Source organism: Pseudogymnoascus destructans (genome assembly GCF_001641265.1).
Source record: "Pseudogymnoascus destructans isolate 20631-21 unplaced genomic scaffold scaffold_23, whole genome shotgun sequence".
NCBI classification, from domain to species: Eukaryota; Fungi; Ascomycota; class Leotiomycetes; order Thelebolales; family Thelebolaceae; genus Pseudogymnoascus; species Pseudogymnoascus destructans.
The window spans coordinates 73,932-101,068 of record NW_020167542.1 but is presented as its reverse complement, the minus strand read 5'-3'; the positions used below and the strand labels follow the sequence as shown (position 1 = coordinate 101,068).

At 45.8% G+C, this 27,137-nt stretch overlaps 11 protein-coding genes across 11 annotated transcripts; 6 read left to right on the top strand and 5 right to left on the bottom strand.

Annotated features, from left to right (window-relative positions):
• Positions 1-2,339: 2,339 nt before the first annotated feature.
• On the top strand, positions 2,340-3,188 carry VC83_07580 (uncharacterized protein; the record flags this gene model as incomplete). The annotated part of the gene is made up of 3 exons (XM_024471147.1): positions 2,340-2,469; positions 2,557-2,654; positions 2,706-3,188. 3 exons carry the CDS (start codon positions 2,340-2,342, stop codon positions 3,186-3,188), a joined length of 711 nt encoding a protein of 236 aa, XP_024320935.1.
• Positions 3,189-3,759: 571 nt separating this feature from the next.
• VC83_07579 (uncharacterized protein) lies at positions 3,760-4,314 on the top strand (the record flags this gene model as incomplete). The annotated part of the gene is made up of 1 exon (XM_024471146.1): positions 3,760-4,314. One exon carries the CDS (start codon positions 3,760-3,762, stop codon positions 4,312-4,314), a length of 555 nt encoding a protein of 184 aa, XP_024320800.1.
• Positions 4,315-6,254: 1,940 nt separating this feature from the next.
• Positions 6,255-6,924, top strand: VC83_07578 (uncharacterized protein; the record flags this gene model as incomplete). Its single annotated transcript, XM_024471145.1, has 6 exons — positions 6,255-6,340; positions 6,390-6,443; positions 6,524-6,591; positions 6,644-6,679; positions 6,727-6,848; positions 6,907-6,924. The coding sequence occupies 6 exons, from the start codon at positions 6,255-6,257 to the stop codon at positions 6,922-6,924; spliced, it is 384 nt and encodes a 127-aa protein (XP_024320799.1).
• Positions 6,925-12,876: 5,952 nt separating this feature from the next.
• VC83_09668 (uncharacterized protein) lies at positions 12,877-13,651 on the top strand. The gene is made up of 2 exons (XM_024473081.1): positions 12,877-13,323; positions 13,407-13,651. Exon 1 carries the CDS (start codon positions 12,908-12,910, stop codon positions 13,244-13,246), a length of 339 nt encoding a protein of 112 aa, XP_024328849.1. The 5' UTR covers positions 12,877-12,907; the 3' UTR covers positions 13,247-13,323; positions 13,407-13,651.
• Positions 13,652-13,690: 39 nt separating this feature from the next.
• Positions 13,691-14,197, bottom strand: VC83_07577 (uncharacterized protein; the record flags this gene model as incomplete). The annotated part of the gene is made up of 1 exon (XM_024471144.1): positions 13,691-14,197. One exon carries the CDS (start codon positions 14,195-14,197, stop codon positions 13,691-13,693), a length of 507 nt encoding a protein of 168 aa, XP_024320809.1.
• Positions 14,198-14,579: 382 nt separating this feature from the next.
• VC83_07576 (uncharacterized protein) lies at positions 14,580-16,310 on the bottom strand (the record flags this gene model as incomplete). Its single annotated transcript, XM_024471143.1, has 4 exons — positions 14,580-14,633; positions 14,685-15,824; positions 15,870-16,096; positions 16,157-16,310. 4 exons carry the CDS (start codon positions 16,308-16,310, stop codon positions 14,580-14,582), a joined length of 1,575 nt encoding a protein of 524 aa, XP_024320808.1.
• Positions 16,311-17,953: 1,643 nt separating this feature from the next.
• Positions 17,954-18,340, bottom strand: VC83_07575 (uncharacterized protein; the record flags this gene model as incomplete). Its single annotated transcript, XM_024471142.1, has 1 exon — positions 17,954-18,340. One exon carries the CDS (start codon positions 18,338-18,340, stop codon positions 17,954-17,956), a length of 387 nt encoding a protein of 128 aa, XP_024320838.1.
• Positions 18,341-19,433: 1,093 nt separating this feature from the next.
• VC83_07574 (uncharacterized protein) lies at positions 19,434-19,874 on the top strand (the record flags this gene model as incomplete). Its single annotated transcript, XM_024471141.1, has 1 exon — positions 19,434-19,874. One exon carries the CDS (start codon positions 19,434-19,436, stop codon positions 19,872-19,874), a length of 441 nt encoding a protein of 146 aa, XP_024320837.1.
• Positions 19,875-20,472: 598 nt separating this feature from the next.
• Positions 20,473-22,838, bottom strand: VC83_07573 (uncharacterized protein; the record flags this gene model as incomplete). The annotated part of the gene is made up of 9 exons (XM_024471140.1): positions 20,473-20,628; positions 20,678-20,867; positions 20,930-21,090; positions 21,111-21,210; positions 21,263-21,449; positions 21,496-21,607; positions 22,176-22,319; positions 22,372-22,555; positions 22,609-22,838. The coding sequence occupies 9 exons, from the start codon at positions 22,836-22,838 to the stop codon at positions 20,473-20,475; spliced, it is 1,464 nt and encodes a 487-aa protein (XP_024320813.1).
• Positions 22,839-23,415: 577 nt separating this feature from the next.
• On the top strand, positions 23,416-25,034 carry VC83_07572 (uncharacterized protein). Its single transcript, XM_024471139.1, has 2 exons — positions 23,416-24,253; positions 24,304-25,034. Exons 1-2 carry the CDS (start codon positions 23,609-23,611, stop codon positions 24,577-24,579), a joined length of 921 nt encoding a protein of 306 aa, XP_024320812.1. The 5' UTR covers positions 23,416-23,608; the 3' UTR covers positions 24,580-25,034.
• On the bottom strand, positions 25,035-26,831 carry VC83_07571 (uncharacterized protein). Its single transcript, XM_024471138.1, has 2 exons — positions 26,420-26,831; positions 25,035-26,362 (listed from the first exon to the last, which is right to left on the bottom strand). Exons 1-2 carry the CDS (start codon positions 26,787-26,789, stop codon positions 25,887-25,889), a joined length of 846 nt encoding a protein of 281 aa, XP_024320811.1. The 5' UTR covers positions 26,790-26,831; the 3' UTR covers positions 25,035-25,886.
• Positions 26,832-27,137: the final 306 nt, after the last annotated feature.

Below are 27,137 nucleotides of genomic sequence, written 5' to 3'. Positions count from 1 at the left end.
CCAAAATTTCACTCTATAGATTCCCTCCTTCTTCATATAATCTTCCAATGATCGGTGAGCCTTCAAATAAAGACTTACATTATCATCCACAAACCATACTCGTTTTGTAGGATGTAAAGCCTTTACTTTTCGAAAGTAGGGGAAGAGAAGAGGAATAAGAACCATCTCTCGATATAGAAACCAATCAATCCCGCCCTTTGAAACTTCTTGCCCTTTGTCATACTGACATTCATTGCACTCAGTTTGCTATCAAACTCAAGAGCAAACTTAGAAATCTCCTCCTCAAACCTACAAGTCAACATACATATCTTGGCTTATCACATCAACAACAGAAGCAATACTACTCAACGATTGCTGCAAACTCTTCTACTACATCTGTTTATGCTACATACATCACGGCATATCATTTGGACACTCATTGAACAAGTTATTAAGAAAATCTCCTCCTTAAGGGGGTGGGCCAATACTACCACATGGCATATCTCTACCAACTAGAGGCCTAGGAACATGAACGATAGCTCTAGAAGCTTCTACAACCCTCTATGATTCATTACACGTCATCGCTCCTTAGTTACCCACAAGATTGGTTAAGTTATGACATAATTTGTCTATAGGTACTCTGACCTTGGACCTCCTTTTCACTTCCTATAGGCTAGGAACCCAAGAGATGGTTCTATGGGATTCTCTTACGTTCACTACATGATTAGCAAGCTAGTTGTGGGTCGCACTTGATTTCTAATACATTTACCAAGCCTGGTTAGTCATGGAAAGTCATGGAAAATGAGAGAACTACACTCCTTTGGCATAAATAGGATTGCCCTTTCCTTAAGAAAGGGCAAGCAGGCAATACAGTAAATCGACTATCACATACTTCCACGTCTTTTACAAGCTTCCAAGCATTCATCTTGTTACTCCTTGTTTCTGAAAAGTCAGTGAGGTGTTAACCTCTGACTTACCCCTGAGTTCCCAGACTCAAACATTTGTTGCAACTTGTCTGAACCACTTCACTACATCACACACCTGATTGCTGCGTTGTGGAATAGTCTAAGCTACAACCCTTTGGCTCTGTTTCCTAAGACAGTGTGTTGTCTTAGTAAAATCATCCCTTCCTTGGGTGGCTAGATTCTCATATCTGGTGCACCCAACATTACACCCTTCTGATTGCCGTCCTCTACTCCATGTCTCTATATCTCCAAACTCTTGTGAAGCAACTCGTGCCTTTTTCCATTTGCTTTTGCCATTCCGAATATCTGCATTTAGAGTTTCCATATATCCGTACTCAAGAGTTCCAACTGTTGTTGCTCTAACAAGTTCATTCTCTGCTTTTGATTTCCAATATGCATTTATCTCTCGTAGTTTCTGCACATGTATCTGCTTCTCTTCTATACTTTCAGGAATCCATGAACGAGAAGGGCGTAAGATAGAGGTTTCTGAACTCATTGCTCCCCAAAACATAACTTGAAATAAAGATTTCTTCTGTTGAATTGCCATGCTCTCTGCTGTTTGACCCCGTTGAACTGTTATCCGTCGTTTCTTATGTGGATTCCCTCTGAAATTGATATATGATTCGTCTGAGAAAATAAAAATTGATCCAGCTTCAAGTTCGGATAGTGCCCATTTGCAGAATTTCCATCGTACTGAAGGAATGATATTATCCAAGTAGGGCTTGAGGCAGATGTTTTTCCGTACAATAGGTTGTGGAATTTCAACACTTGAGTGATTCTTTGCAACTCGTTCGACAATTGATCGTGCGTAGGGTAGATTTTCCTTATTAATAACTTGTTGAAAAGTGTCAAATGGATTTGCAAGTAGCAAAGATCGTATGCGTAGTGACTCTTCAGAATCCTTTTGAATTGTCTGTGGTCTTCCGCTTTGTGGCTTTGATTCGAGGTGTTGGAGAAGGTTGTGAATTTCAGTATTCCCTGCCCTTTTAACAGTTTGGTGCCATATATATGCAATAGAGTCAGCTGAGATTCCAAGCTTCTTTTCAATCTCTCCATATGATGCGTTCATGTATACACGCAAGGTAATAATTGCAGCACGTAGTGGTATTGAGATTTCAGCCATTGTTGAGCATTACTTCATTGCTTCATTCACTCTCATATTCTACGCGTGTACATTTTCTACGCGTGTACTCGGGTACAAGTACATGGTGCTTGGTAGATTCCTACAATCTAATTGGCTGTTGTGCACAGACCCTGTGGAAACTTTTGGGCCGCATGAGTACCTAGACCTGAATGTCGACCTAAAGACATGCCTCGTTGAAGAATACGCCAACGAGGAGAAACCCTCCAATGGCGAGATTTACTACAAGATGCGGCGCTACCATTTCCAGCGAAATGCGGTGGAAGGCGCGCCTGCGAGGCAAGCGGAAGGAGTACCTGCTGACGCTCACCCGTAATGAGGCACTGACGGCAGCATTCGATGGCTTGCTGGACATCCCAGGTCTCTGGGGCAGGATGAAGATCAGTACACTGCATAGAGTGATGGCTCTGAAGTGTGATACAGTAGGCAGAGGGCTGGCATGGATGATTGATTCTGGCTGATTTCTCACAGTACAGGAACTTTTACACTACCTCCACCGCATCAAGCAGGTCTGGTCCGATCTTGTACGTGGCAATAAGGCTGCTATGGGGAAGATTGATCAAGCGACAGTGAAGGCTTTAGAGCTGAAGGCACCATGAGCTTCAACAGCGGACGTGGAGTTCCTCCGCATTCGAGTGCATGGGGGAGAGGTATTCAGCGCTTTTGACGACAGCGAGCGCGACGATATCTGGAGCCAGCTAAAGTGCGTTGAGGGCCTAATTCCATCTCAAGACATTGGGTACTTGGAGCGCCTCGCCAACTGTGTCAAGCAGCTAACGGGTGACAATGTCCAGATCTCTCATGCCTTCAAGCAACTATTCTCCCCTGTTGATCAAGAGGACGGCCGCGTTCAGATCATGGATGGCCAGGCTAAGATTCAGGTCGCCGAGAATGCTTTTTTGTATGGGCAGGGGATGCGCGGAGACCAAGTCGATCTCAGGTACCAGCAGATCATTGCGTATGCCATGCAGCACTTCGCAGATATGCCAAAGGAACCAGTGAAGGAGGGCTGCGTGATGCAGCCTGCAGTGATGGCAGATCGGGCCGTCCTCCGCCGCTTTGCTGACTTGGCAGACCAGCTGGGGTTTACTGTCCCAGGATAAAGCATTTGCAGCAGTATCCTGTTCCACTCGCCGAGGAAATCCCAGCATCAGAGCATCCTCCCCTCGTTACGTCAGGATCCGGAGTAGAGATAGCTCGTAGATGAGGCACACCACTCAGGCCGAAATTCAACGAGGACCGGAAATTCTGGTTTATCAATCACCTCCATGACGAGAGTGACCAGCAAGGCAAAGGCATCACAAACTTCTTCGTCCGAAAACAAGTTTATCTCGCCTTCTTTGGCTGGCGGACCTGGAGGCCTACTAGCCAGGGTTGTAGCCATGGCCGCTCTCCATCTCTCTCTCCTGTTCCAGACTTCAGAGATTTACCTCATGGCCCAAGCCTTGATGCTCAACAGCACACGGTCAGGTCCCGAACGGACTGGCCACCTAGTGCGCTAGAACCTGCAGAAGATGACGGGGGCCTGTTTGTCCCAGAAGCAGGTCCAAGCCAAACCCAGGTGGAAGGAATGGGTGATGGTGGACAGCCAGAGCAGCCTACGAGCAGCTCGACGCCAGCTGAGAATGAAAGGTGGAAGCGGAAGCTTCTGGAACATAAAAAGTGACGGGAGGCATGGTTGGAGCGGCTGGAGATGGAGAGGCTGGAGAAGGAGAGGCTGGAGAAGGAGAGGCTGGAGAAGGAGAGGCTGGAGAAGGAGAGGCTGGAGAAGGAAAGGCTGGAGAGGGAGAGGCTGGAGAAGGAAAGGCTGGAGAGGGAGAGGCTGGAGAGGGAGAGGCTGGAGAGGAGATAGACATCAACCTTGTCAAATGGGAGGACGATACTTGGAAATACCTAACACCACTCGCAGTCGATCCAAAGGATCCGTCTAACATCGAACGGTTGATCAACGATTACATGACAAGAGGAATCAGGGCTTTCAACACATATATGCGAATGATTAGCCCCGAGGAATGCTTTCAGATAGTTGTCAATAATAGGACACACACAATCCTCCTTATTGCAGAAGACGAGCTTGCTATTGATAGGATGCATGAATCTGTAGCGAAGCTCCACACGGATGCAACCAAGAGAGTCATCAGTTTGAAACGCAAGGCCACCGAAGATCTGTCTCACACTTACCATGCACGGAAGATGGTTGTCACCACCGATGGGAATGAGCTACCGTAAAATGTCAGAAGTTCCATTTCCTCTGAGAGTCACGTGGGTGCATAGTAAAAATGGCACCGGTATCATGACATTGCAGAGTAATTTGCAACCAGGATTGCTGGGGCGTCTAGAGAGTAATATAGCTAGAGAGTGACATTAAGTATAAGAGAGCCATAATTTCCCACGTGACTGCTACAGGTAAGGAAACTTTCTCGAAAATGCAGGTGAGGGTTCATTTGGCACTAAATTAACTTATTTCAAGTGGATCCGAGGGGCTTTTCTTTCCGGCTTGTAATTAGTAGGAGAGCACAGGTACAAGGGGAGATTTAGTGATAGCAAGGCAGTTGTCGCTACTGCCTAAGAGCAGAGCTTAGGGTGGGCACGGCGTGACGGCAGGCGGCAAAGAGGTGGCTGCTTAGGGACTGAGAAATTCTTGTGCTTATGGCTAAGCGCACTCATGAAGGCATGGGTATGGGCGATGAGTGCTTTATTGATACCTGTTCTTTGTGGCGAACACATCTTCAATCTCAAGACAGCTTAGCGTGAAGGAAACGTAATATGGCCCTTTTCAGGCACAAGTCCTCTTAAATTAAGCACCACCTGATCATACCAATTACCCCCCGGCAGATAACCATGCGGTGGTTCCAAATGGAAATTTATATAAATAACTAGAGGATTTAAAGAAACGGACCGATCCTCTACTCTAACGACGAGTTTTTCTATTGATATCGGAGGAGAACATAATTTTCACTATGAAATCATCAGGTCCCCAAATCCTGGAAGCATTAGAGCGAAGGACAGAAGATGACAAAGCCTCCCCCCAAGAGACACATTATGCTCTTGTCAACGAGTCGATACCGAGTAGCATAGCTAGAACAGACATGGAAGGATTAGCTGAGCAGGTGGATGATATCGCTCAAAGGCACGAGATGTCGAACGACTCAGCACCCGAGGTATGCCTGATCATGTGAATGTAGATATTACTTTGCTGAAATCAACATGAGGCTACAATACCAAATTCTCATCATACTAGCAATCGGCAGCAGGTCGTGACGTTTTCTGAAGAGGGGGTCACAGTTCATGAGGCGCCATTTTTGAAGGATGCAGTCAATGCACAGGCTCTACGAGTAGCTGATTCTGGGAAATATCTTTCAACAAGACGAGGGGGATACTTTCTCTGGCGTGACTGCTTTGATCATCTGGTGAGGACTGGGACAGCAGAAGTTCTTGTCACTGGCTTGACAAGAATGAGATAGAAAGAGAGGAAGTAACGATGAACAAAGTGTGTGCAGGAAAAGGGCTTTCATAAGACGACGTAATTATCTTAGGGATAGAAAACTATAGAAAGCAATAGAACAATATGACTCACACTGCAACTTAACCAACGTTCGCGCTTTTGTGACCTTTTTGCTTGAAGGGGTTGCAAAAGTCCTGTCCTTACCCTTGTTTATTCCTAGGCGCAACTCTAGGGTGACATAGGCAGTACGTACCAGTACGTACCTCTAGAGTGCCATCAGAACTATCTATGGTGGATCAGGGTGGCCCCGCTCGATCGACAGGGGTTAACTAACCACCTCTATTCTGTCCTCGTCGCTCACTCGTGCCGTGCCTATTAAACCTCCACCCAATAATCTTCCACCCATTGAACCTCCACCCCATCGGTTACGATTTTTGGCCATTAGCCACCGCGAACATGTCATTCATTCCGAAAAAATACGATGCGCACCTGAAAAATCACTTGCGCAGGTAGGGGGGTAGGCCACTTAGCCCAATTAGGCAAGGTGGCTATTGTAGCATTGTTGTCTAGGAGCTTAGCCCTAATTAGGCTAAGTGGCGTGCGCAAGTGTGCTTTTAGGAATAATTACTGACTTTCTACCCACCACCACCACCATCACCCCCCTACCTCGTAGGCTCGCCCCTACCGAACCTTTTTTCCTCGTCAATAACGAGACTTTTAGAAAATGCCGCAACAATACACTTTTGACAATGCCGCCCAGACCACTATGGTGGGATGGGATCCCGCCATCCTTAGGAACCGCACTCCTGCGTAAGTGAAAGTTATGGTTTTAGAATCCTCGTCACTAACGAGTCTTTAGCCAACGCTGCACCGCCTACCTTGCCCGCTGGGGAACTATCGCTGCCTGCCCCCCGTAGAACACCAACTGCTTAGAGGAGCAGTTACGGTAAGTGAATTGGTAGTCTATAATCCTCGTTGCTAACGAACCTTTAGCTGCCTATGCTGGCCTCACAAGACCAATGGTGAAGTGCGTGCTGGCACCACTGCCAAATGTTATGGCTGTAAGTGTTCTATATTATCTCTTGTTTTGTCTCGTTGCTAACGAAGCTTTAGGCCGCACTGGGAACCAGCTGATGCCGCTCCCCCAAGGTAAGTAGTACACCTTCTGTGATTCCTCGTTCCTAACGATGAATTAGACACCCCCCGTGGCCTCGACAATGAGGACCTACTGCCTTGCGGCTGTAAGTGGCAGCATACTGCAGTAGAGCTGCTTTTCTACCGCAGGGCGCTCCCAGCTGCCACCCTCCCTCCTGGCGACGTAAGTATTGTATAGTATTAGACGAGAAATCTAATACTAATGTCTTGTTGCGACTGAGGATTCTTGTTGCGACTGAGGATTCTTGTTGCGACCGAGGATTCTTGTTGCGACTGAGGATTATGTGTTGTTGTGACTGAGGATTCTGTGTTGTTGCGACTGAGGATTCTGTTGTTTTGATTCTGTCTTGTTGTGACCGTGGATTCTGTCTTGTTTTGCGACTGAGGATTCTGTTGTTTTGATTCTGGCTTGTTGTGACCGAGGATTCTTTGTTGTTGCGACCGAGGATTCTGTGTTGTTCGACCGAGGTTTCTGTGTTGTTCGACCGAGGTTTCTGTGTTGTTGTTTTGGATTCTGTCTTGTTGCGACTGAGGATTCTGTCTGTCGTGACTGAGGATTCTGTGTTGTTGCGACCGAGGTTTCTGTGTTGTTGTTTTGGATTCCGTCTTGTTGCGACTGAGGATTCTGTCTGTCGTGACCGAGGATTCTGTTGTTTTGATTCTCTCTTGTTGCGACTGAGGATTCTGTCTTGTTGTGACTGAGGATTCTGTCTTGTTGCGACTGAGGATTCTGTGTTGTTGTTTTGGATTCTGTCTTGTTGCGACTGAGAATTCTGTCTTGTTTTGATTCTGTCTTGTTGTTTTGCGACTGAGGATTCTGTCTTGTTACGACTGAGGATTCTGTCTTGTTACGACTGAGGATTCTGTCTTGTTACGACCGAGGATTCTGTCTTGTTGTTGTGACCGAGGATTCTGTCTTGTTGTTTTGGATTCTGTGTTGTTGTTTTGCAACTGAGGATTCTGTTGTGTAGAGAGCCTGCGACTAAGAGCCCTTACCGAGAGCACTACCTCAACCACTACGGCAGGGGGTTTCCTCGTTGTAACCGAGGGTTCCCTGCTCTTAATCTTAGAGCCTATAGTGCGACTGATAGCCTACGAGCCTGCGACTGAGAGCACTACTGTAACCACTATAGCAGGGGGTTTCCTCGTTGCGACCGAGGGTTTTATGTAGAGAGCCCTACTAAGAGAGCTCTCGTTACAGTACATTACAACCACATAAGACAAGGAGAAAGGAAGGAAAGCAAATTTTGTATTATTCTATTTTACAAGAAGCTCGTTGTTGCTGAGACTTCTAGATATTGTGGCCAGAGGCCACAGCTGCAAGGGTGGTGTTGGCACAGCGAGTTCCATCTACCAAGTCCTTTTCCTTGTTAGCACTGAACTATTTTACAGCTATATACAACTTACCAACACAGTCATATTACCTCCTTGGAGGTATTGCAACATCTCCCAGAGCACGCAGCGGTGGGTGCAGGTGAGGGTGTTTGGGGGAGCCTTAATTCTCGTTAGTGATCTCAGTCACAACAAGAATCCTCGGTCGCAACAAGACAGAATCCTCAGTCGCAACAAGACAGAATCCTCAGTTGTAACGAGGTATTTCTAAGAGCTACTATCTACCAATATATCAGCATTCCCATCCACATACTATACACCGGAGCCCTCCACTCTGGTTAGGATTCATAAACTCTTCTCTCTTCTTTGTAGGATCATCGTTCCAGCCGACTAAATACCGCATAATAGAGCTTGAGTCAAAATTTGTACTCCATCCACCCCAATCGCATATCTGCCGTAGACCCCATCTCTTTTCTGAATATAGCCATTGACAGCCACCTCTACGGAAAGAGTGTGTTCCATATAGTCGAAAATCTACGCCTATATCGAGGAGATTATGTCGAAAATACTCTGTAAATGTAGAAGCATCCTAATGTCTCGTTAACACTGAGGTATTTTAATATATAAGGTATTCATACTAAGCTCTTATCACTTGCTATAACCCGATCATAGGCATCAATACGACGAAATATAAAACCACTCGTTATCTGCGAGACTTTTATCCATTGTAAGAGTGCAAGAACAGGGTCAAGGTGAGGTTCTTGTGGGTTAAGAAATAGGTGAAATGGCTTAATTCCTAATTCCTCATTAGTACCGAGGAATTTAAGTAGTAGAGTACACACCTCCATATTGGTTTGTCTTCCGGAAGAGAAGGTTAAGTTGAATTTCACCTCGTTTCTCGTTGATAACGAGGATATGATGACTTTGAATTTGTAATACCTCGTCAATCCGAAGTAGGCATTGAAATGCAAGTGTATAGATAGCTTGTAGCATTATCCTACACTTCTGCCCACTCCAATAATATGTATGCTCGTCATGAACGAGTTTTTTACCAAACTCAACCTGTGGAATAGCTTGGTTAAACTTCCACATACACTGTAAATCATATGAAGTAAGAGCTCTTGCACTTGTAGAGACTTCACCAGCATGTGTCTAGAATCTATTAGTATAAAATACCTCGATGGGAATGAGAGAATTTACCTTCATCTTATTTAGGGCTCTCATATAGCGGGAAACTGTCGTTGATAACGAGGGATTTCCTTGCCAATTACCACTCTCAACAACTTGAAGCCATTCCCCATGACCACACTGACGTGGGCATATATAGGCAAACCAAAAGCTTATAGCTGCCCTCATTTTTAGAGCATGAGAGTATGTAGCAGCACGATCCTTCGTTCCTGACGAGTCAACTAGCTTCTTTGTCCTGGACGACCCTTTTCCAACTTTCCTTACCCCTTCTATTGTACTTAGGACTTCGCAAGCATCCTGAATCCACTCACAAATATATTGTGGACACTTATTAGAAGCTGTATTAACCCCATCCTCACCTTGTATAGGGTACTTTGCCTTAATAAATATAAGGAATTGTGTATGCATCCTAATATCTCGTTAGAGATGAGCATTTTATAATAACTCGTTACCTACGAGGTATATGCAGCATGTGTTGTAGGTGCTAAAGCAGCATTTGACGACTGCTTAATTTGGCTTGTACTTTGACGAAAACTGAATTCTTCATACGCAGTCTGGGCTTGTAACTCGTCAGCTAGTAATTGCCCTGTTGCTGTAATAAGATCCTCTCTATCTTCAAAATCCTCGTTCTCAGCGAGTGTATCCATCTTAAAGCTTTAATAGTAGGTAAAGGGAAAGGTAGGTAAAAGGAAAGGTACGAGGGAAGGCGCTCTATATTATATAATCTGTGTAGAGCCTCATTAGATTCCTTGCTAAGGACGAGGAATAACCCTAACTCCTCACTAACAATGAGACATTTGTTCCCTCCTATTAAATATATATAGAGGCATTATTATTAAATAACATCATAAAATAATTTAGCTACAACTATATTAAAAATATCGCTCCCATTGAGAGAAAAGAAGATGTCTTCAAACACTCATCTACAACGAGAAATTGACGCAGGCCATACATCAATTGAATCATTTATTCCACCTAAAAATATAATTGATTCTGATATAAGAACAATTACTGAGAAAAACTGACTTTTAAGCTGGGCCAATGCCTTTAACCTAGCTAAATATGAAGCTGAAAGGTAATATATTACTATATTTACTTATATATAGGTGCTAAAGGTATAATAGTAAGAAATACGTTGGTCCTATTGAGGAATCCTATAAACTTGTCATTCCAAATGAGCCAAAAAGGAAAAGGGACAACGCAGACAAAGAAGCCGGAAGGGTTGTTGACAACGAGGAAAACCAGAGAGTAGACAAAGAAGCCGAAAGGGTTGTTGACAATGAGGAAAACCAGAGAGTAGGGTCATCGCCTACTATAGTTCAGCGACCTCGGCTACTCTACTTACCACCAACCTCATCAAAAAGGGTCGCTACCAATGACAGAGAGGGTTATATACAGCTTGATTTCCTTAACAAAGGAGAACTTGTTCTTATTTCCTTAATTCCTATCCCACCATCAAAAACATATCAGGCATACAAGGAATTACCACAACTTATCCTCGACTGGGACGAGGGAAAAACCCTCGTTATTAACGACCAAAGTATACCACTTAAGTATTTGGAAGATACTATATAAAGACAACCTTCCAACTTACTGGAAGGTAATTAAGAATAACTGGTGTCATTGGAGGGTAAGCTACGATAATACACCTTATTACCTCGATACTAACGACTATTTTAGTTTGTTTATTACTCATTTGTTGCCTGCCAGAGGGACTGGGAGGTATTTTGGAAGAAGTATGGCGAATTCTCGTCTATAACGAGGCTCTATAGTACTCTCCGGGGGGAGCGTATAGCAGCTGATAAAGCAGATGCAGACTTAGCAAGGCAAGAGGTTGACTTTATAGCTACTTATATGCATCGTGGGGCACGAGGGAAAAGAGCAGTACTTATGAAGAAGGACATTGATATTGCTCGTTTATGGCGAGAAAACAATAATAGAAGTGTACAGTTGGGTCAAATAAGTGTTCGTCGTTTTCAGCCACCAAAACGCCATGAAAAAAAGCAACGAGTGCGGGGTACTCCCTCTTCAAAAGGATAATATACAGTCGAGTCGCGATAAGTCTATGTAATCCGTACTGCCATTTTTGATCGACTTATCAAGAATAAGTGGGTATTATCGACTTATCGAATGTAATTTTGCAGTGAACAGGGGATTTTGGACCACTGAAATATATTGACTTACCGCGAATCGAGAATCGACTTATCGAGACTCGACTGTAGATAGAAATAGTGAGTTGTAGATACTGTCATCAATTATTATGGCTCTCCTACCGAAGAGTACTCGTAGAGAGACCTCTGTTGCAAAGCGAGCAACATGCTGGACTTGGTACAAGGCTGGCAAGACAGTGACTGAGATTTCCCGCCTAGAACGCCTACCCCGCACTACTGTAACTACAATTATCCACAGAGCAAAGGCTTCCGACCTACAAGCTCAGCAAGTCAAGTTTGAGAGCAAGGCACGCTCGGGGGCCCCTAGGAAGCTTACTATCCGAGCAGAGAGGGCCTTAGTGCGTGCTGCTGTTACAGATTGCAGAGCTCCACTAATTGCGCTCTGCACACCGAGCAAGAGCGGCTCTCAGATCACAAAACCAACAGTACGCAATGCTCTAAAAAAGTACAACAAAGGACGGAGAAAACCACGCAAGAAGCCGTTCCTTAAGCCTGCTCACAAGAAAGGCCGGCTACAGTGGTGTAAAGCAAACAGAAACGTGGATTTTGGACTTATTATATAGTCTGATGAGTCTACATTTGAAGTTGGCTATGATAGTCGCAACTTTTGGGTTACCCGAGGCCCAGGAGAAGAATTTTGGGAGAAACACCTAAAGCCTACTTTCAAATCAGGCCGTACTTCAATTTCTGTGTGGGGTTGCTTTATGGGAGCAGAGATTGGACCGTTGGTTGTGCTTCCTAAAGGGCAGCGGATGAACCAGCAACTATACACAGAACTAGTTCTCAAACCCTACTTTATCCCATTCTACGAGAAGATGGTTGCAAAGTACGGCCCACAAGTACGTATACAAGAAGATGGAGCAAAATTCCACTTTGCTCCTATTGCTGCAAACTACAAGAGGCTCTGTATGGTACAGAGTTTACCATGGCCGCCACAGAGCCCTGACCTTGCCCCTATTGAAAACGTGTGGCAGCAAGCAAAGCTACAAGTGTCTACTCGACGGCATAGGATCAAGAACATTGCAGAAATGGAGGTGGCGGTACTCTACGAGTGGTCACGTATACAGGCTAGTTTTCTCAAAACCTTAGCTGACTCAATGCCAAAAAGGATTGCATTATGCATTAAGGCAAAGGGTGGTAGTATTAAATATTAATCTATATTACTCTAGCTATAGTACATTTCAATTTTTATTCAATTCCAAAGCGTTGTGGTTGAGTTATTTACGATTGATTTTATGGTTGTGGTTCTTCGGAGCGACGAACACTTATTTGACCCAACTGTACAGTGGTGGCATACCTTCTAGTATATAGTAGACTATAGGCTATATAGAGCAATTTACTTCCGAAAAATGATATTTATATAGGCTATATATCAAAATTCTCGTTGGAAACGAGGAATCACCTGCGCATGCGCAGGTGATTTTTCACTAGTTTGCCGAATTCCGTCGTTGGCAGTCTCTTCTTCACATTTGAACAGGCAGATTTCGACAAATGCAAGACGGCAGTCTTAAATTTAATGATGACTTGACTTATGAACAACACCAGATATGAAATGAAGTCGCTTATACAACCTCTGCACTATCTAGGGCCAACCATAGCAACATATTTGATTTACTTGCATGAACCTGACTCTGGTAAGGGTTCATTGGACCACTTCATGAGGAGAGGTCATCGATGCCATCGGTCACGGAGTGAGGGCCTCATCCCGTCTTCTTGGCGCCGTGGCAATATTTGTATCTGCGCACCCCTTCTCTTTACACCCCACTTGCTCTGGATCTTCTGGATTGCATTTCCGTTGATATTTCGCGTCGGCGTCATGTGGCAACATAGTTATAGGGATTGGAAAAGAATTCATCTTGCCACCATTTAGTATAATGTCATCGGCGTCAGAAGAGAACCTACGATTTCTTTCTTGGTTGGTGGAAAACATGGCTTGCCAGGAGATACGTAAGTATAATAGCGCCCCTTCTGATAGATGATCAAGGCAACATCTGCACCGTATAGTTCCGCGTACTCATATGCCTTGTTAGTCAAAGTGCTTCTCCTTCTAGATGCATTCTGGCATTGGCGTTTCCGTACGTTGCTCATGTTGCGATAGAGTCTATTAGGCACAGAGGGGTGTGATGTCTCTTGTAACTTTGACAGTTATAAACTAGAAATAGATAGTTGTAGACTGTCACTGGCATTTATGATGTGAAATATCTAATCCCTCCCAAACTTGAGGGTCACCACCCGATGGTCTCACCCGAGGGCCTCAATGACCCCACACCAGGTATCCACTGACTTATCCTTGCAATCGACTCCGTCCTTGAAGTTATTGCAGCTGTTCGGCGTTTGGGTACGAGACCACTGTTGTGATTGTTGCGGAATTATCGTCGCTCATCGACTGCACAGATGGAGTGTCAAATAGCAACATATGGGTCTCGTTCCTCCTTTGGAGATAGGCATAAGGCGGCGGTATTTGAGGCACTGCCCGGAGTTCGCCATAAAAGCTGTTAATCAGATCGGTCGTATATAGATTGCCTGAGGCTACTGTAGTCGACAATACGTTCAAGCATGCCCATGGATGCTGCGTGAAGTGAGGTCCGAAAGCACTGCCTTGATAACCACCTTCCTCATCGATGTTGTAGATATCTCCCGTCGACGTTTCATTCCCAGACGCACTCACTATACCGGTCATATTCTTATCTGTGTTTATCGCCCACTTCATATTCGTCGTGTTAGCGCCCATATTCTGGCCCAGATCGATTGGCATGCCGAAGCTGACGTTGTTGTCGGTAGCATTCTTCGCCGTCAACTTCACCTTCAGCAAACCTACCATATCCTCTAGCTCTCGATTGCGCTGCTCAAGTCGCTCGATATGTGCCTTGGTCCATTGCCGAATCGCACGTTGGGCTTCTCGATTGTTCTTTCGTTTGCGGCTGAGTTAGGCGGCGGAGAGATTCGAGAGAGTGCGCGAGGATACGCCGGAGGCTGCAGAACGTATTGTTAGTGGCATGTCCAGAGGAGTATTAGAGATTGAAGATATACCATGATGTCTCATCGAACTCGATGTCAACAGATAGGGTCCGACTTGTCTTTTTCATGAAAGATACAACCCTGCCTTCATGTCAAAGTACATCTGCTTTACTCTGTCGGTGAGATGCGGATGTTGGTGCATGATACTGTAAACTACCATGACTAGACAAGCGTTGTAGTTTTTATCAAGTCTGAGCAAAACACAAAGAAGAGATTGAAATCATTATCGGATTCAGAACCTGTACGGCTTATTAGTCTTTGGTGTAAGAGAACTGTTCATGCTAACTTACCTCAAGAAGTCCATGCCATTTCTGCAGCACGAAAGTTGTGGCCGATGGTTCATGAACGAGACGAGAAAATTCGCAAGCAAAAGCGACGTTTTCTTCTTCTGACCACTCCTCAAACAAAACATGACCACGCCAGATAGGGGTATTTTCTACTGCGAATATTGTGGTACACGAAAGCAGAGCGTGATGTTCATCCGGTAAGTGGGTCAGTATAAAAACAGCCACAGTTTGAGCATCAGGTATTCCAGAGAGTAGTCGCTCCATCTGCTGCAAGGGAACTACCTTGATCCCATTAAGTCCCCTCTGTTCAATTTGAATGGTTATAAAACCAATTCCAGGCAAAGTTCCTTCGCTTTCATGACTCGGTTGTATTTCTAACATATACCTAGCAGCAAGCTTCCAGATGTTAGATTTGGTGACATCGTCAAGGATCAGTTCGGGCGGTTGCATCGTTAACAAAGACATGGCAGCACACTCCCAGGTGGTGACTGCGTGCTCGTTCTCTGGTTCTTCGGTAGCTGGCATAGTCAACAAAGAGATGGCGGCACACTCCAATTTGTCAACTTCGGCTTTTCCTCGCTTGGGCTTTGAGTTGATCGCATCTGGTCGGGACGGGTGCTTCTCTAGCTCATCGTCTGGACTGGTTCGATCATGTTTGTGGGCCGGCACATCCATAGCACTGGAGTCGAGACAGGTAAGAATGCCCTGTGAAGGAGCTACGTTAGGGATAACGCTCATGACTTCGTTTAGCTCTTTCATGATATCTTCAACGTCGCAGTGGCCCTTCCGAAATGACTGGATGCCTGCTTCCTCCACGACCTTCCGAAGCTGTTCGAGTTTCTTGAGCAGAACGCCGAAGTCGAACAAGGGGTCTGGTTTAACAGTATTGCTTTGGCTCTGACTGGAATCAACCGTCCGATTTATTCGTTTATGCATATCAAATTCCTTTCTCTCCTTAAGCACCTTTGAGATAACGTATCCGAGATTGTTGATCGACTTGAGAAGCTTGTCAACGATGTCTTTCGCCTCCCAGATGTTCGCCGTTTGTCTGAGTTTTTCCGAAGTAACCAACCATTCGTCTATTGCGCTCTGGGTCTCCTTTAATTTTTGCGCAGTTGTCGGATCATAGTCCGGATAACGATCCTTTTATTATTAGAAACACGAACCGAAAGGAGGCTGTTAACTTACACGGAGCATATGCATCTCATCGCTCCGTTCCAAATATTTCTCTCTGTTCCTCAAATCCCCGCCAATATCACCATCACTTGGTCGTTTCAACAAAGTACGCTTGTCGTCAGGGTACAAGAAGGCCATTTCGAATTTGATATATAGCTTGAGGAATAAAGGTAGTCTGCGTAGATAGAAGGCCACAACGAGACGGGACGAGCGGGAATGTAATGGCTTTATATGCTGCTCTACCAGCAACGCTAGCTTGGTTATTGATTTGATGAGGTTTTATGGGGGGATATTCTGACCTCGGAATCTCTTAGGGCTTGTTTTTGAGACAGCGCTGATCATAAGCGGGAATAATGCAAGCTCTCCGGAACCAGCAATAGAGATATAAAGGCGGAGGCAACGCCGCTGACCGCAAGCAAATTCGAGGACTTGCAATGCCCCTGAACTCTTCATTGTTCATATCTCGATACAATGACGCTTTTTGGACCTGTAAATGGTGTCCGGAAACATTTACGTCTGTCGAGAATATCAAGTCTCACGCTCAGATCCAGCAGCCAGATGACATCCACAAATCTCACAAGGACGATATCATTGGCCTGCGAAATGCCCAAGAGAGGTTGCGAGAGGTCAAAACTCATTTTCTGTTAAAGCCGCGCAGTCGACCTCTCGTCACGTTGACTGTCTCTGTACGTTTGGTATTCTATCATTGCCTCATGAGGACTGATAAGTTTGACAGCCTCCCACATGAGGATTTATATACGTCATCCTCCTTAGACTCGCAGTCTTTTGATATTCAACTAAGTCACGGACCCGAACGATTGACGGGTGAGGCAAGGAAATGTTTTTAAGGAAGGGAAATAAATATGTAAAGGGCCAAAGGTGCCTATTTCAATATCAGACCTCATCTAGTTTATCAAAACGTTTCGCGATATGCAGCTCAAAGATAAGGCGGCTCCCAATGTGTTCTTTCGTTCGTTGCCGAGTCAGAGGCCATGACGATAAGGGATAGCTTTCCGGTGCTACCCATCAATAAGAGGCCAATGCATATTCGCTATGTCGGAGTCCAATGTATGATTTTGCACCATTCCTTCCCTCTGCAGCATACTTAATTTTCCCTCCAGCTGTGCTTTCTAATCCTCTAGTTGTTTATTCCGCCTCGAGAGCTCCATCATCGTAATATGTTTCTCTACCAAAGAAGCCCTCTGCTCCTCAAGAGAACGAATGTATTCTTTTTGTTGATGGCGTTTTTCTTGGTCCATCTTTCGATCGTGCTCACGTTTGCAGCTGCGGGGGTCTTCGGAAGCATCGCGTTTGTCGGAAGCTAGAATGGTTGCAGTAGCCTATAACATAACAGACGTTAGTATTCCAAAGGCCATACAAGATAGAAGATCATACAGTGGATCAAACCAGAGCGCTTGGTTTGGGCCCAGAAAAGGGTCGCTCTTCCATAGCGGCGACTATAGTTCAAGAGTGGTGGCTTGCGATTGTGATGTAGGGACTGATATGTCAAAATATAAAGGATTCCAAATACCTCCAAGTAAAATAAAGGATGAAGATGACGTGTAGTTGAGCGAAGAACGATATGTATGAAAGGGACTACACCTTCGAAGTCATGATTTGGCCTGTTCAGACAAGCAGGGCAGTACACGGACGTATCATTGAAGCATATAGCTGGGTAGCTATTTGTGCAGACTTTGATGTGTCCATCCTCAACCTCCGATACTAAGAATATCCCAAATGTCAGCTAATCATTGTATGTCGCATAGCTAAAGTTGGGAAGCTGCTCACGATTCCGCTCCCATAGACGCCACGCCCATAACTGCTGTGTGTTATACGCCCAGTGCCTCGAAGAACTCATTAGTTGATTCACTTATGGACTCAACATACTGCGCCTTCTCGCATTTCATGTACGCTAGAAGATTGATTATTGGTAGCAGAAAGAAACGTTTGTTTGTATTACTTACATAAATAACGCTCGAAAATATGCTAAAACAAAAGAGAAGTCTGGGACAGCAGGACTGTTCGAAACTCGTTATCGCCGAAAGGCCGCTTGCAACATAACGACGATATGTCACTTTACCAGAAGTGAACGAGAATCAGCACATGACATACGCCTTAGATGTCATCCTTCTTAGACAGACGCAACACAGCCACTTCCTTATAATGGAAAGGAATGTTACGTTGCCCTTATCTCCATCGTCGCTGTACGTATGTGATGCATCGTCGAGATCGGCGATATCCTGGTTGAGTGATGCATTGTTGAGATCGGCCATAACTTGTTTGTGTTGACACAGAGACTGGATAAATGATAGCAGCTTATCATTATCCCCTTCGCTGAGATCTTTTAATGAAGGGACAAAAGGCATGGCTATACGCTCAGGTGGGCTTTGTCCCTTCGGTATACATATCTCAACCTTCGATGATATAGATGTCTCAGGCCGATAGTCATGTGTAACGTGATAATAAGGCTTCGATGGTGCCATGATTATGAAATGCCTGATCAGAGACCAAATCTAATAGGAGCTGCGTGCAGGATGCACAATGCCAATGCGTCAACGAACGTGGACCGGTGAGAGTTGTGCATGAACCATGTAAGATATGAGTGAGGCGAAAAGTGGTAGATGCTTCACCTACAAAGGCTCACCGAGGAGTGGCGGTATGCAGGATAGGTACCAATGAAGATAGACAAGGCTTGCATGTAGTATCAAACGAGCGTGCACTCGGTGAGAGTAAAGAACAGCGGTGAAACGTGAGCGAGTATGATTAAACTTGGATGAGCTCGGGGCAGTAGCTACTGGTAGATAGAGTAGAATATAATATACGGTATATTACACTATTTACCATTGATGATCCTGTCCACCATGACCTGACCGCCATCAACACTGCCGTACTACTGGGGAGTGGCCGGCTACATCGTTGTTGGTACAAATCACCGCCTTACAACAGTCGCTTTTCATCCGCGGCATACGAAGCACTGCGGAGGATCACAAGATTTACAGCGGCTTCAATTATACAGTCTAGTTATATATGACCGTGTAGTGGCATATACTGCCAAGGCTTCATTCGACCGTCGCTGGCCATGCCCGGTCGAGGTAGTCAACCGTAGCATCGCTGAGGGAGCACGGTCGAAGCTCTACACGGTGAATGAATAATCCACAGTCTCACAACCCACCCACCACCCTTACCAAAATAGATGGTGCGCCGGTAAGGTAAACTGGAACGTCAGGATATCCATTCAACACCATGCCTAATACGGATTAGTTCACAACTGACTAGTTCGCTCCTTTCCGCGAGGTGTCCTCTGTCGCGTACTTTGGTTTCCATACGCGATAATACCTCACAGCTTCTTGAGTGGTACGATCCGTCGAAGGGCTCCAGCGCTCCAGCAATGTCTGCAAGATCTGCTTGTCGGCATTACCCTTATAAATAAATGCGTGCTCGTCCAGTTGAGGCGCAGGTGCTCAAGTGGACTGACACTTCGGCAACTGCGGCATAGCTACGGAGTAGAAGGGTAGGAATTCCGTTTCCGCCATAGAACGACAGAGAAGAGCTAACTCTTTTGTTCAGTTCTCGAATATGTCTTCAGAGCTTGAGGCACTGCGGAATCAACTTCGCGCAGCACAGCGGCGTGAGCAAGAAGCAGAACGACTCCGCGAAGAAGAGCAACGACTCCGCGAAGAAGCAGAACGTCTCCGCGAATATGAACGACAGCGCTACGAACAGAGGACCGGAAAGACAACGCTGCCCGAGTTCCTCGATGCATGCCATAATCATCTTTGCCTAGGTCTGACCATCCAACCAGATACCACACAGTCCACGCAAGGCGATGCCGCAAACGCAGACAACAAACCGCGGCCTGATCGAATCTTGCCATGGCCAGAATTTGATGCGGAGCAGGCACGGACGTGGCAAGATTTGATGGATTCAGAATTCGTCCTTGAACGACATTTTACCTCCCTACATACACTAGAAGAGTCAGGGGAAGCTGTTCGCCGGCGCCAGAGGGTTCGAAGCTAGATCTTAATAGCTTTGCTCGATTCACCGTGGAGGATCCGGTATCCCCTCACTAAATTGACGGGCCGCGATCCACGGATCCACCAATATACGTAGTACTGACGGGCGCACTGTGGACTACTACATCAACTTGAAATATGTGGGATATAGAAACGGGAGCTCTTGACACCTGTGCGCCCGAAAGACCATAGACTTGCTGATGAATTCATGCTTGTTCGGGGCCACTAGCTTCTTCTATTCTGCTTTTGGCGCCGTAGTGTACGCAGTGTACATGGATCGCGGATGCGCGGCACCTCATTAATGGAGGGGCCGCGCATTCACGAATCCACTGCGCAACGGAGTACGTGATATACGCGCGAGGAAGACGGAGCGACTTCGCTATAGTAGCATCCCGATGGCGGCGGAGTGTGAGCTGCTGCAATCATCCACGTCTGTGGGTTCATCATGACAAAATTTCAATGCTGGAACCAAGTCGCCGACATTGACTCGGGAATCAAGTCATGGGTGGAATTGTGCTAACAATATGAACAGCGTACGGAGTACAAAGAAAATTCAGCTGCTTTAGGATAAGCCATGCAGCTTCGTTCGATTAATTGACAGATCAGGCGTAGGAGAGCATGTTTGCCATTTCTCCTGATCCTCTGAAATCATTTTCAAACTCCTTTCCAACCTCGAGGACTGTCTCTAAGTGAGAATAGCATAGATGTGTTCCATCGCTGCTTGCTATGGCATGTGCTGAACGCACTGCGTTCTTAATCTGTGCGACAATATTAGCAAAATAGCTCCATTCGACGGTACCTAGGAACACTTGCCTGTCTACCATTGAGACTGTGCTTGGCCAGGACGTTCAACTGCTTGTCACTATACGCTGCATCCCCGTTCTCCGTTTTTGCCTTCCCGAGAAAACTCCTCCAGATCGCTTTTCTCGTGTCAACGCCTAAGGGGCTATACTTAACACCAATGTGTATTCTGCTCTGCACTGCTTCATCAAAGTCTCTAACCCGGTTGGTGGTAAGCAACATAATGCCATTATAATACTCGAGCTTCCGTAAAAAGACCGAGACGAGAGAGTTGTATTGGAGTCATATGAGCGCCTGCACAGAAAGTCGTCGGCTTCATCGAGGAGAAGTAAAGCCTTCCAGTTTTCTGCAACCTCAAACATCCCACACAATTGCACCTCGAGATGTTTCGCATCGTTGCTTAACTTTCCGGCAGAGACCTCACTAAGTCAGTACAAACCTGTGCCAGGTTGATGTGGAAGTGCTTACTGTGCAGAGGCCTCTTGAGGTGTTCCGACAGTCCTTCTGCAGTCATTGTCTTTCCTACACCTGGTGGACCACTATTGACGGTGTCAGACTTATACACCTCGATCGTTGCTACCATGAACATACTAGAGTAGCATAATCAAGCCACGGCCTTTTCCCTCCACAAAATCATCAAACGTATATTTAGCTTTTCCACCAGACTGGAATGTGGTCAGAGCTTCAATGAGCTTCTTTGACCTAGACGGTATAGCCACTTGATTGAAGAGCGACTCATTCCAGGAAATTTCCGAAATGTCTGCAACCGCAAATTCCACTAGTACGTGATCAGCAATGTCGCAACAGCAGAGCACATGTCTTACACCATAATTTGTCATTCAGACTGAAGCCCAGCACAGTCGGGCTACAGATTAGAAAATCTTCATCGGTCAGCGCATCAAGGTCCATACTGCTCTTCATAGCCGATTCATCGATCTGGTTGCTAGAAGCCGGATCTACTATCAGCCACAAATCAATACTGTCAGAGCCCTTGAAGATGCTTGGTCTGGTGTAGTTGGGATTGATCTCCTGAAATGATGCGGCATCAATCATAATTCTACTGTTGATGAATATCTCAACGGGTTTCTTTTTCTTCATCTGAAAGGCCCTGCCTCTATATTGCCGATGTTGCGTGCCGATTAAAGAGAAGCAGAACTTGCGACCGCTTTCGACAAGTGTTTCTCTGATACTCTTCTCTGATTCGTGATATTGGAAGAGGAAATGCCTCGAGAGAGTTGATATTTCTCGACCCGCGGAACCCGAGAATTGCAGTTTCGATTGGAACTTTCCCAAGCATCTTCCCGTCAAATTCCAAATACTTTCCTTTGATGTGGAAATATTCAACTCCATTTGTTGTTACTTTCGCTTCGCCAGATTCATATCTGATGCATCTTGGTTTTTTCGTCCCGCGACAAGTGGTATACACAAATTCGTTCGGCTTGAACAGAAACGGGAGTAGATCGTAAGTTATCTCTCCCGTTTTCAGCAACGAGGCAAGCCTTACTTTCGTCTCCTTGTAGGATAAATTAATGTGATCGATAAGGAGGGCAATGTGCTCCCGGATGATGCTGTCCTGGGGATCAACGCGATTCCATTTGCGGGACGCCTCGAGATCTGGGAGATAGTGGAAGAGGATATTTCGTTCGAGCTTTTGAAAAAGTGAGAAAGTCGATCGTGATTGTTGGATAGGGCATAGTTACGGAGAGGCTTTCCTCGTTGAGACTAATCCCAGGAGCTTGTGCAAGTATAACTCTCCAGGTATCTCGGAGCAATTTCGACTTGATGTCAATATAGACCACTGGTATTTCGGTTTTTTTGACTGTAACTTTTTCTTCCGGTTGGTGTTGTTCCTCGATGACATACTTGTACGCCTTTTCATCCCAACTGCACCAGTATCTTGTGAGCCAAGGGAAGGCCTCCGCGGCAGGAAGACTTACACCTCATTGACTGTCTTGTATGTTTGAATCCTTTCTGGAGGGTCTTCGGCTTTGACTTCGTCTGCGGCAGCAAGGGCAGCAGGGGTGCTCTGGGTGGCACTGAGAGACTTGACAACGTCTATGAACTGTTGGGCGAAAGGCAACAACTCAGACCGATAACAGTGAGGGTTTGGAGAGGTTGGGTGCATCTTCATAGCGGTGAGAATCTCACTAGCATCCTCATCGCTCATCGTCGGGGTTCTGGGTGGCGTGGCTGGCCGTGAACTGCCCAGTGAAAGGCCGATTTGAATCATTTCTTGAACCATGATCAATGTAGAGTGTTGTCAGGTGGTTTGATATGGTCGTTGGGAGATACAGACAGAAGTAAGAACCCTGAAGATAATTGATGATTTGAAGACTGCAAAGATTTATGATTGAATTTCTGGGGAATCGCAAGCCCTTATATAATCTCAACTCGTTGGCCATCATATCAATGGAAGACCAGCCCCCCTGAAACCAACAACGGCCTGGGAATTGGGGGAAGCCGGTCCTTCTCGCTCAGGATCACCAGCAGCCCATCGCCATGCATTGGCCGATTGAATATTCAAAAGAAGGTCCAAGGGTGCATCATGCAAATAACGCGGGGATGAAGCACATATCTGCGGGACAGTGTTGGAGAAGATGCTGGCGAGATCGATTCACAATGCAGTAGTGTAGGGGAGCGATACTCATCGCAAGGTAGCAGGAAGCGCTGGCCCATAGATAATCATAATGGCTTCACCAGTGTCGATCGCATTGCAGAAAGAGTCTCAGAACAGTTTCTAAACTTCCGTAACCTTCTGTAACCTCGCGGTCGGCTGCTACCCTGTCGTCCAACTATAATTGGACCACTGGAACTTCCGTAAGTTAACGGAAGTTTCCAAGAAATTATGGGACAGTGTGGTTGGGCCATAACTTCTGGAAGTTTCCGTATGTTTCTGTAAGTTTACGCAAAGTTAACGTGAATCGAGACTCCTCAGACATGACATGGTTGGCCATTAACAATCTCAATTCAGAACGGCTAGTTTCCATTGTTTCTATGATGAGTATAAACATACCCTTCACCGCTCAAGCATCCTGCTGCATCATGACAGTTTTCTATTCGGCTGCCTTACGTTCCAGTACAAACATGCCTGGAATTCGAGCTGCGAGCGATGGAGGAGCAAAAAATGGCAGAGAACTTGATGTCCCAATTTCACCACCCAACTCCTTAGGTCTACGGTTTTCTTCCAAGGCTTGGATTATCTCTCTGCGTACCTCTGCCATTGCTGACCACTCACAGTCATGGAGATGGTCAGTGTTTGACCAGCTTGTCGAGTGGAGCTGGACTGACGACTGTGATATTGATGTACCATCAGCTACCCAGAATAGCAATTCGACGTCAAGGATGGACGGTATCTCGCCTTTGGACACCGAGAAGACCTCGACCTTGACTCTACATCAGAACTGGAGCGCAAATACCACAATGAGATCTGACAGTATCTCGCCTCCAAGCACCGCGGCCACTTCAATATCGGATCTACATCAGATCCGTAGTGACAATTTAATTCCAAGTTCGACAGATGTACATCTGTGTCCGACGTCAAGTTCCCACGGCTTGAGCGCCACCACTGGTGATTGTTGGCCCGTAAGTTGTCAAGAGGCAAAGCTAAAAAGTGGAAAAGCTTACTCTGCTAGGCTGGGTCAACCCATGAATTGTATCGCATAATTTACCTATACACTGGCGAGTTCTGCTCAACTGCTTCCGAGCTCTACTCTGGCCTCCAGGCTTCCCCTTTGTTCAGAAAGCACAAGGTCCTCGCAATCTTCTCTGTTGATGAGAATGTATGGGAAATTCTCATGCCTGCTGGATACGTTCCTGAATTTTGCAACTGTGTCGCAAATTTCGGCTTTGCGATAGAACGAAATAGCGCCCCAAAGCCAGGGTTCTGTATGCGGGCTTTAATTGTCTAGATGTATTCGAGGGACGATTTAGTTGGGCTTATAGCGTCTTCTTATATCAGTTTCCTCAAGCTCCATTCCTTTCAAGACGTCATCAGAGATATACTACGCACTCGAGTATTGTTTCCAGAATCCTTCGTCATGGCGTTTAGATCTTATCGAAGAGTTGGGCTGCGCTATTCACTAGAGAGATAGGTTCAGGTTTCAGTTTATATAATTATACAATGAAAATAGTAAACAAAACTGTCGCGTAGATTGTCGCCGTAAATGAAGAAGCCATTCCTGACGAGTGTTTGTGAAGACACTGGATGGTGCGGTTTGAGGGATGGCAAAATTGATGGGTCCTGACTTATACTGGCAAACCCCGGCATGCGGGGAAACCACAATGCCGACATTTGGGTATGGCCCAATTTCCTTGGCGTGTAAATTTGTAAGGGGAGGTGAGTTCAGCCCATAACTGGTACATTACTACAAACCTATGGAAATAGTGAGGCCACCGGACTCTCGCAAAGGGCAAAGGCTGGGTTGATTAACCCCGCGATATCTGGAGATTTATGGAGCAATTAGATTGGCCTAAGGGCAAAGGGTCCCGTGTCCAGTGTTGAACCTCGCAGCCCGAAAGCACTGGAGCCTAAGGTTTTGCTGAGCAAATCACATGGTATTGAGCCCCACCACCTAACGAGAGCCCAAGTAATCTAATCGACTCGCGCGATAATTACCATCTCGCTCTTTTACTTCGACCCACGCCGTTAGTTCATTCTGTCCATTTCACATATCATATTCTATCATATACTATTAAAGGTGCAGAGTGTCTTTGACGTTCCATACTCACATTCTTCTCACTAACTGGTGGGTATCTAGAATCAGGCAGGATCTTGAGGCCATCGCGCGAACAGATACGATCATATCGACTCTTCAAAGTTTCTGGCCGCTCATTCTCTTTTATATACGAATTTACGACTCTACATCGTTCTCGGTCGGGCGAGATCATCCTGGTAAGAATCAGGGTTTAGTCCAACACAGAAAGTATTCTGCTGACGTGGAATAGATCGTTCGTGGCATAAGGTCATTTCACAGCACATCACAAGTCATAACAATGCCCGAGGACGTGTTTGCAGGTCAAGAAAAAATAGGCGTTGAATTATTTGCTGCAGTAGACGATGAGAGGAAAATAATATGCAAAGGTCAATCGATCCGAGTATATCATCCTGATACACCAGAGAATCCGCCACACTATGAACATCACGACGTTAATATAGTCGGCGAAGGTACCGTCCCTGCTGGATATGTGGTTCGCGTGATTGGGGGATACGTGAAGTTCATGTAGGCGTTAGCTTGAATTTGCGGATCAAGTCAAGTCCCATCTTGTGGCCAACGGACAAGGTGATAGAGATGTCTTGGCTCGGATCCTCGGGGACTATTGCATTCAGACAATCTGTTGTCAGGCCTCCCACAGACCTTTCCCATTTCCACTGCTTGCTGGCCGAGACAGCATCATATAACGGGTCGCCCAAGAGTGGCATCAGGCTAATTATTGCCCCTGAGACTGTATAGTCGATTTCTGTAGTAGATATTTTAGCATTATCTTGTGTAATGAGATCTTGCATACGCCTGTCTGTCTGCGCCGGTAGCAATTCTGTAGCTAATTCACCGGTCTCTGCTGGCGGTGATTTCCTAGGTGGAGGTGTATGCCTAACGTGACCCGGTTTTCGGAGATAGGTTTGCTCTCTATCTTCCTGAGGCTTTAAAACATGAGGTTGATGTGCTGGACGATCCAAAGATGGAAGCAGGGGTCCTGTAACTTGTTAATACATTGCTCCAATAAAGAAGTAGTCGATTGGGGCAGTCATACTAAACTCGTCATACTTCCTTGATGCAACAAGTCGCAAGCCGCCTGGATGGTCGGTCGCTTCCCACCATTTTGAGAGCATTCCAATGTAATCCCCTAGCTGCGAGACGCCAAGCCCCGTAGGTGTCGTCGCCAAAGCACAGAGTAAAAAGACCTCATGACCAACATTGAGTTTGAGATTTCGAAGAATAGTGCGTGCTTTTCTCTGTTTGTCGTTCAAACCTTTTGGTCCTTTCGAGACGAGGTCATCGGCTTTTGTGCGCCTTGTTTCTTCCTTTGGAGTTAATGTTCGAAATTCCTCTGTAAAAGAGCTTTTTTGCTCTTCAACCAGCTTAATTAACTCATCGCATCTGAGTATTGGATTGGGAGGCATAGAGACGGCTTGCGTTGTGCTTGTCTAAGATTACGGAAGTTTCTCCCAAGATTAAATATTACGGAAGCTTCCCTCGAGAGTCTTATACTACGGAATTCTCTTTCCGGGCCTAACTACATCAGGAGCTTGGCACATCACCAGACTTGAAACTCGTCGCAGCCATAGACAAACGATCTCTTCGTGACTGATTCCACAGATATGGGACAGCAACCACCATCACATGGACCAATATGGTGCCGCATTTAACAGCCACGAAATATGTCGACTCGACCAGATTCAACGAGTCGCATACTGCAAAGTCGAATTTTATGGGAGCTTCGTCGGTGAATTTAGGCAGCAGAGTTGGCT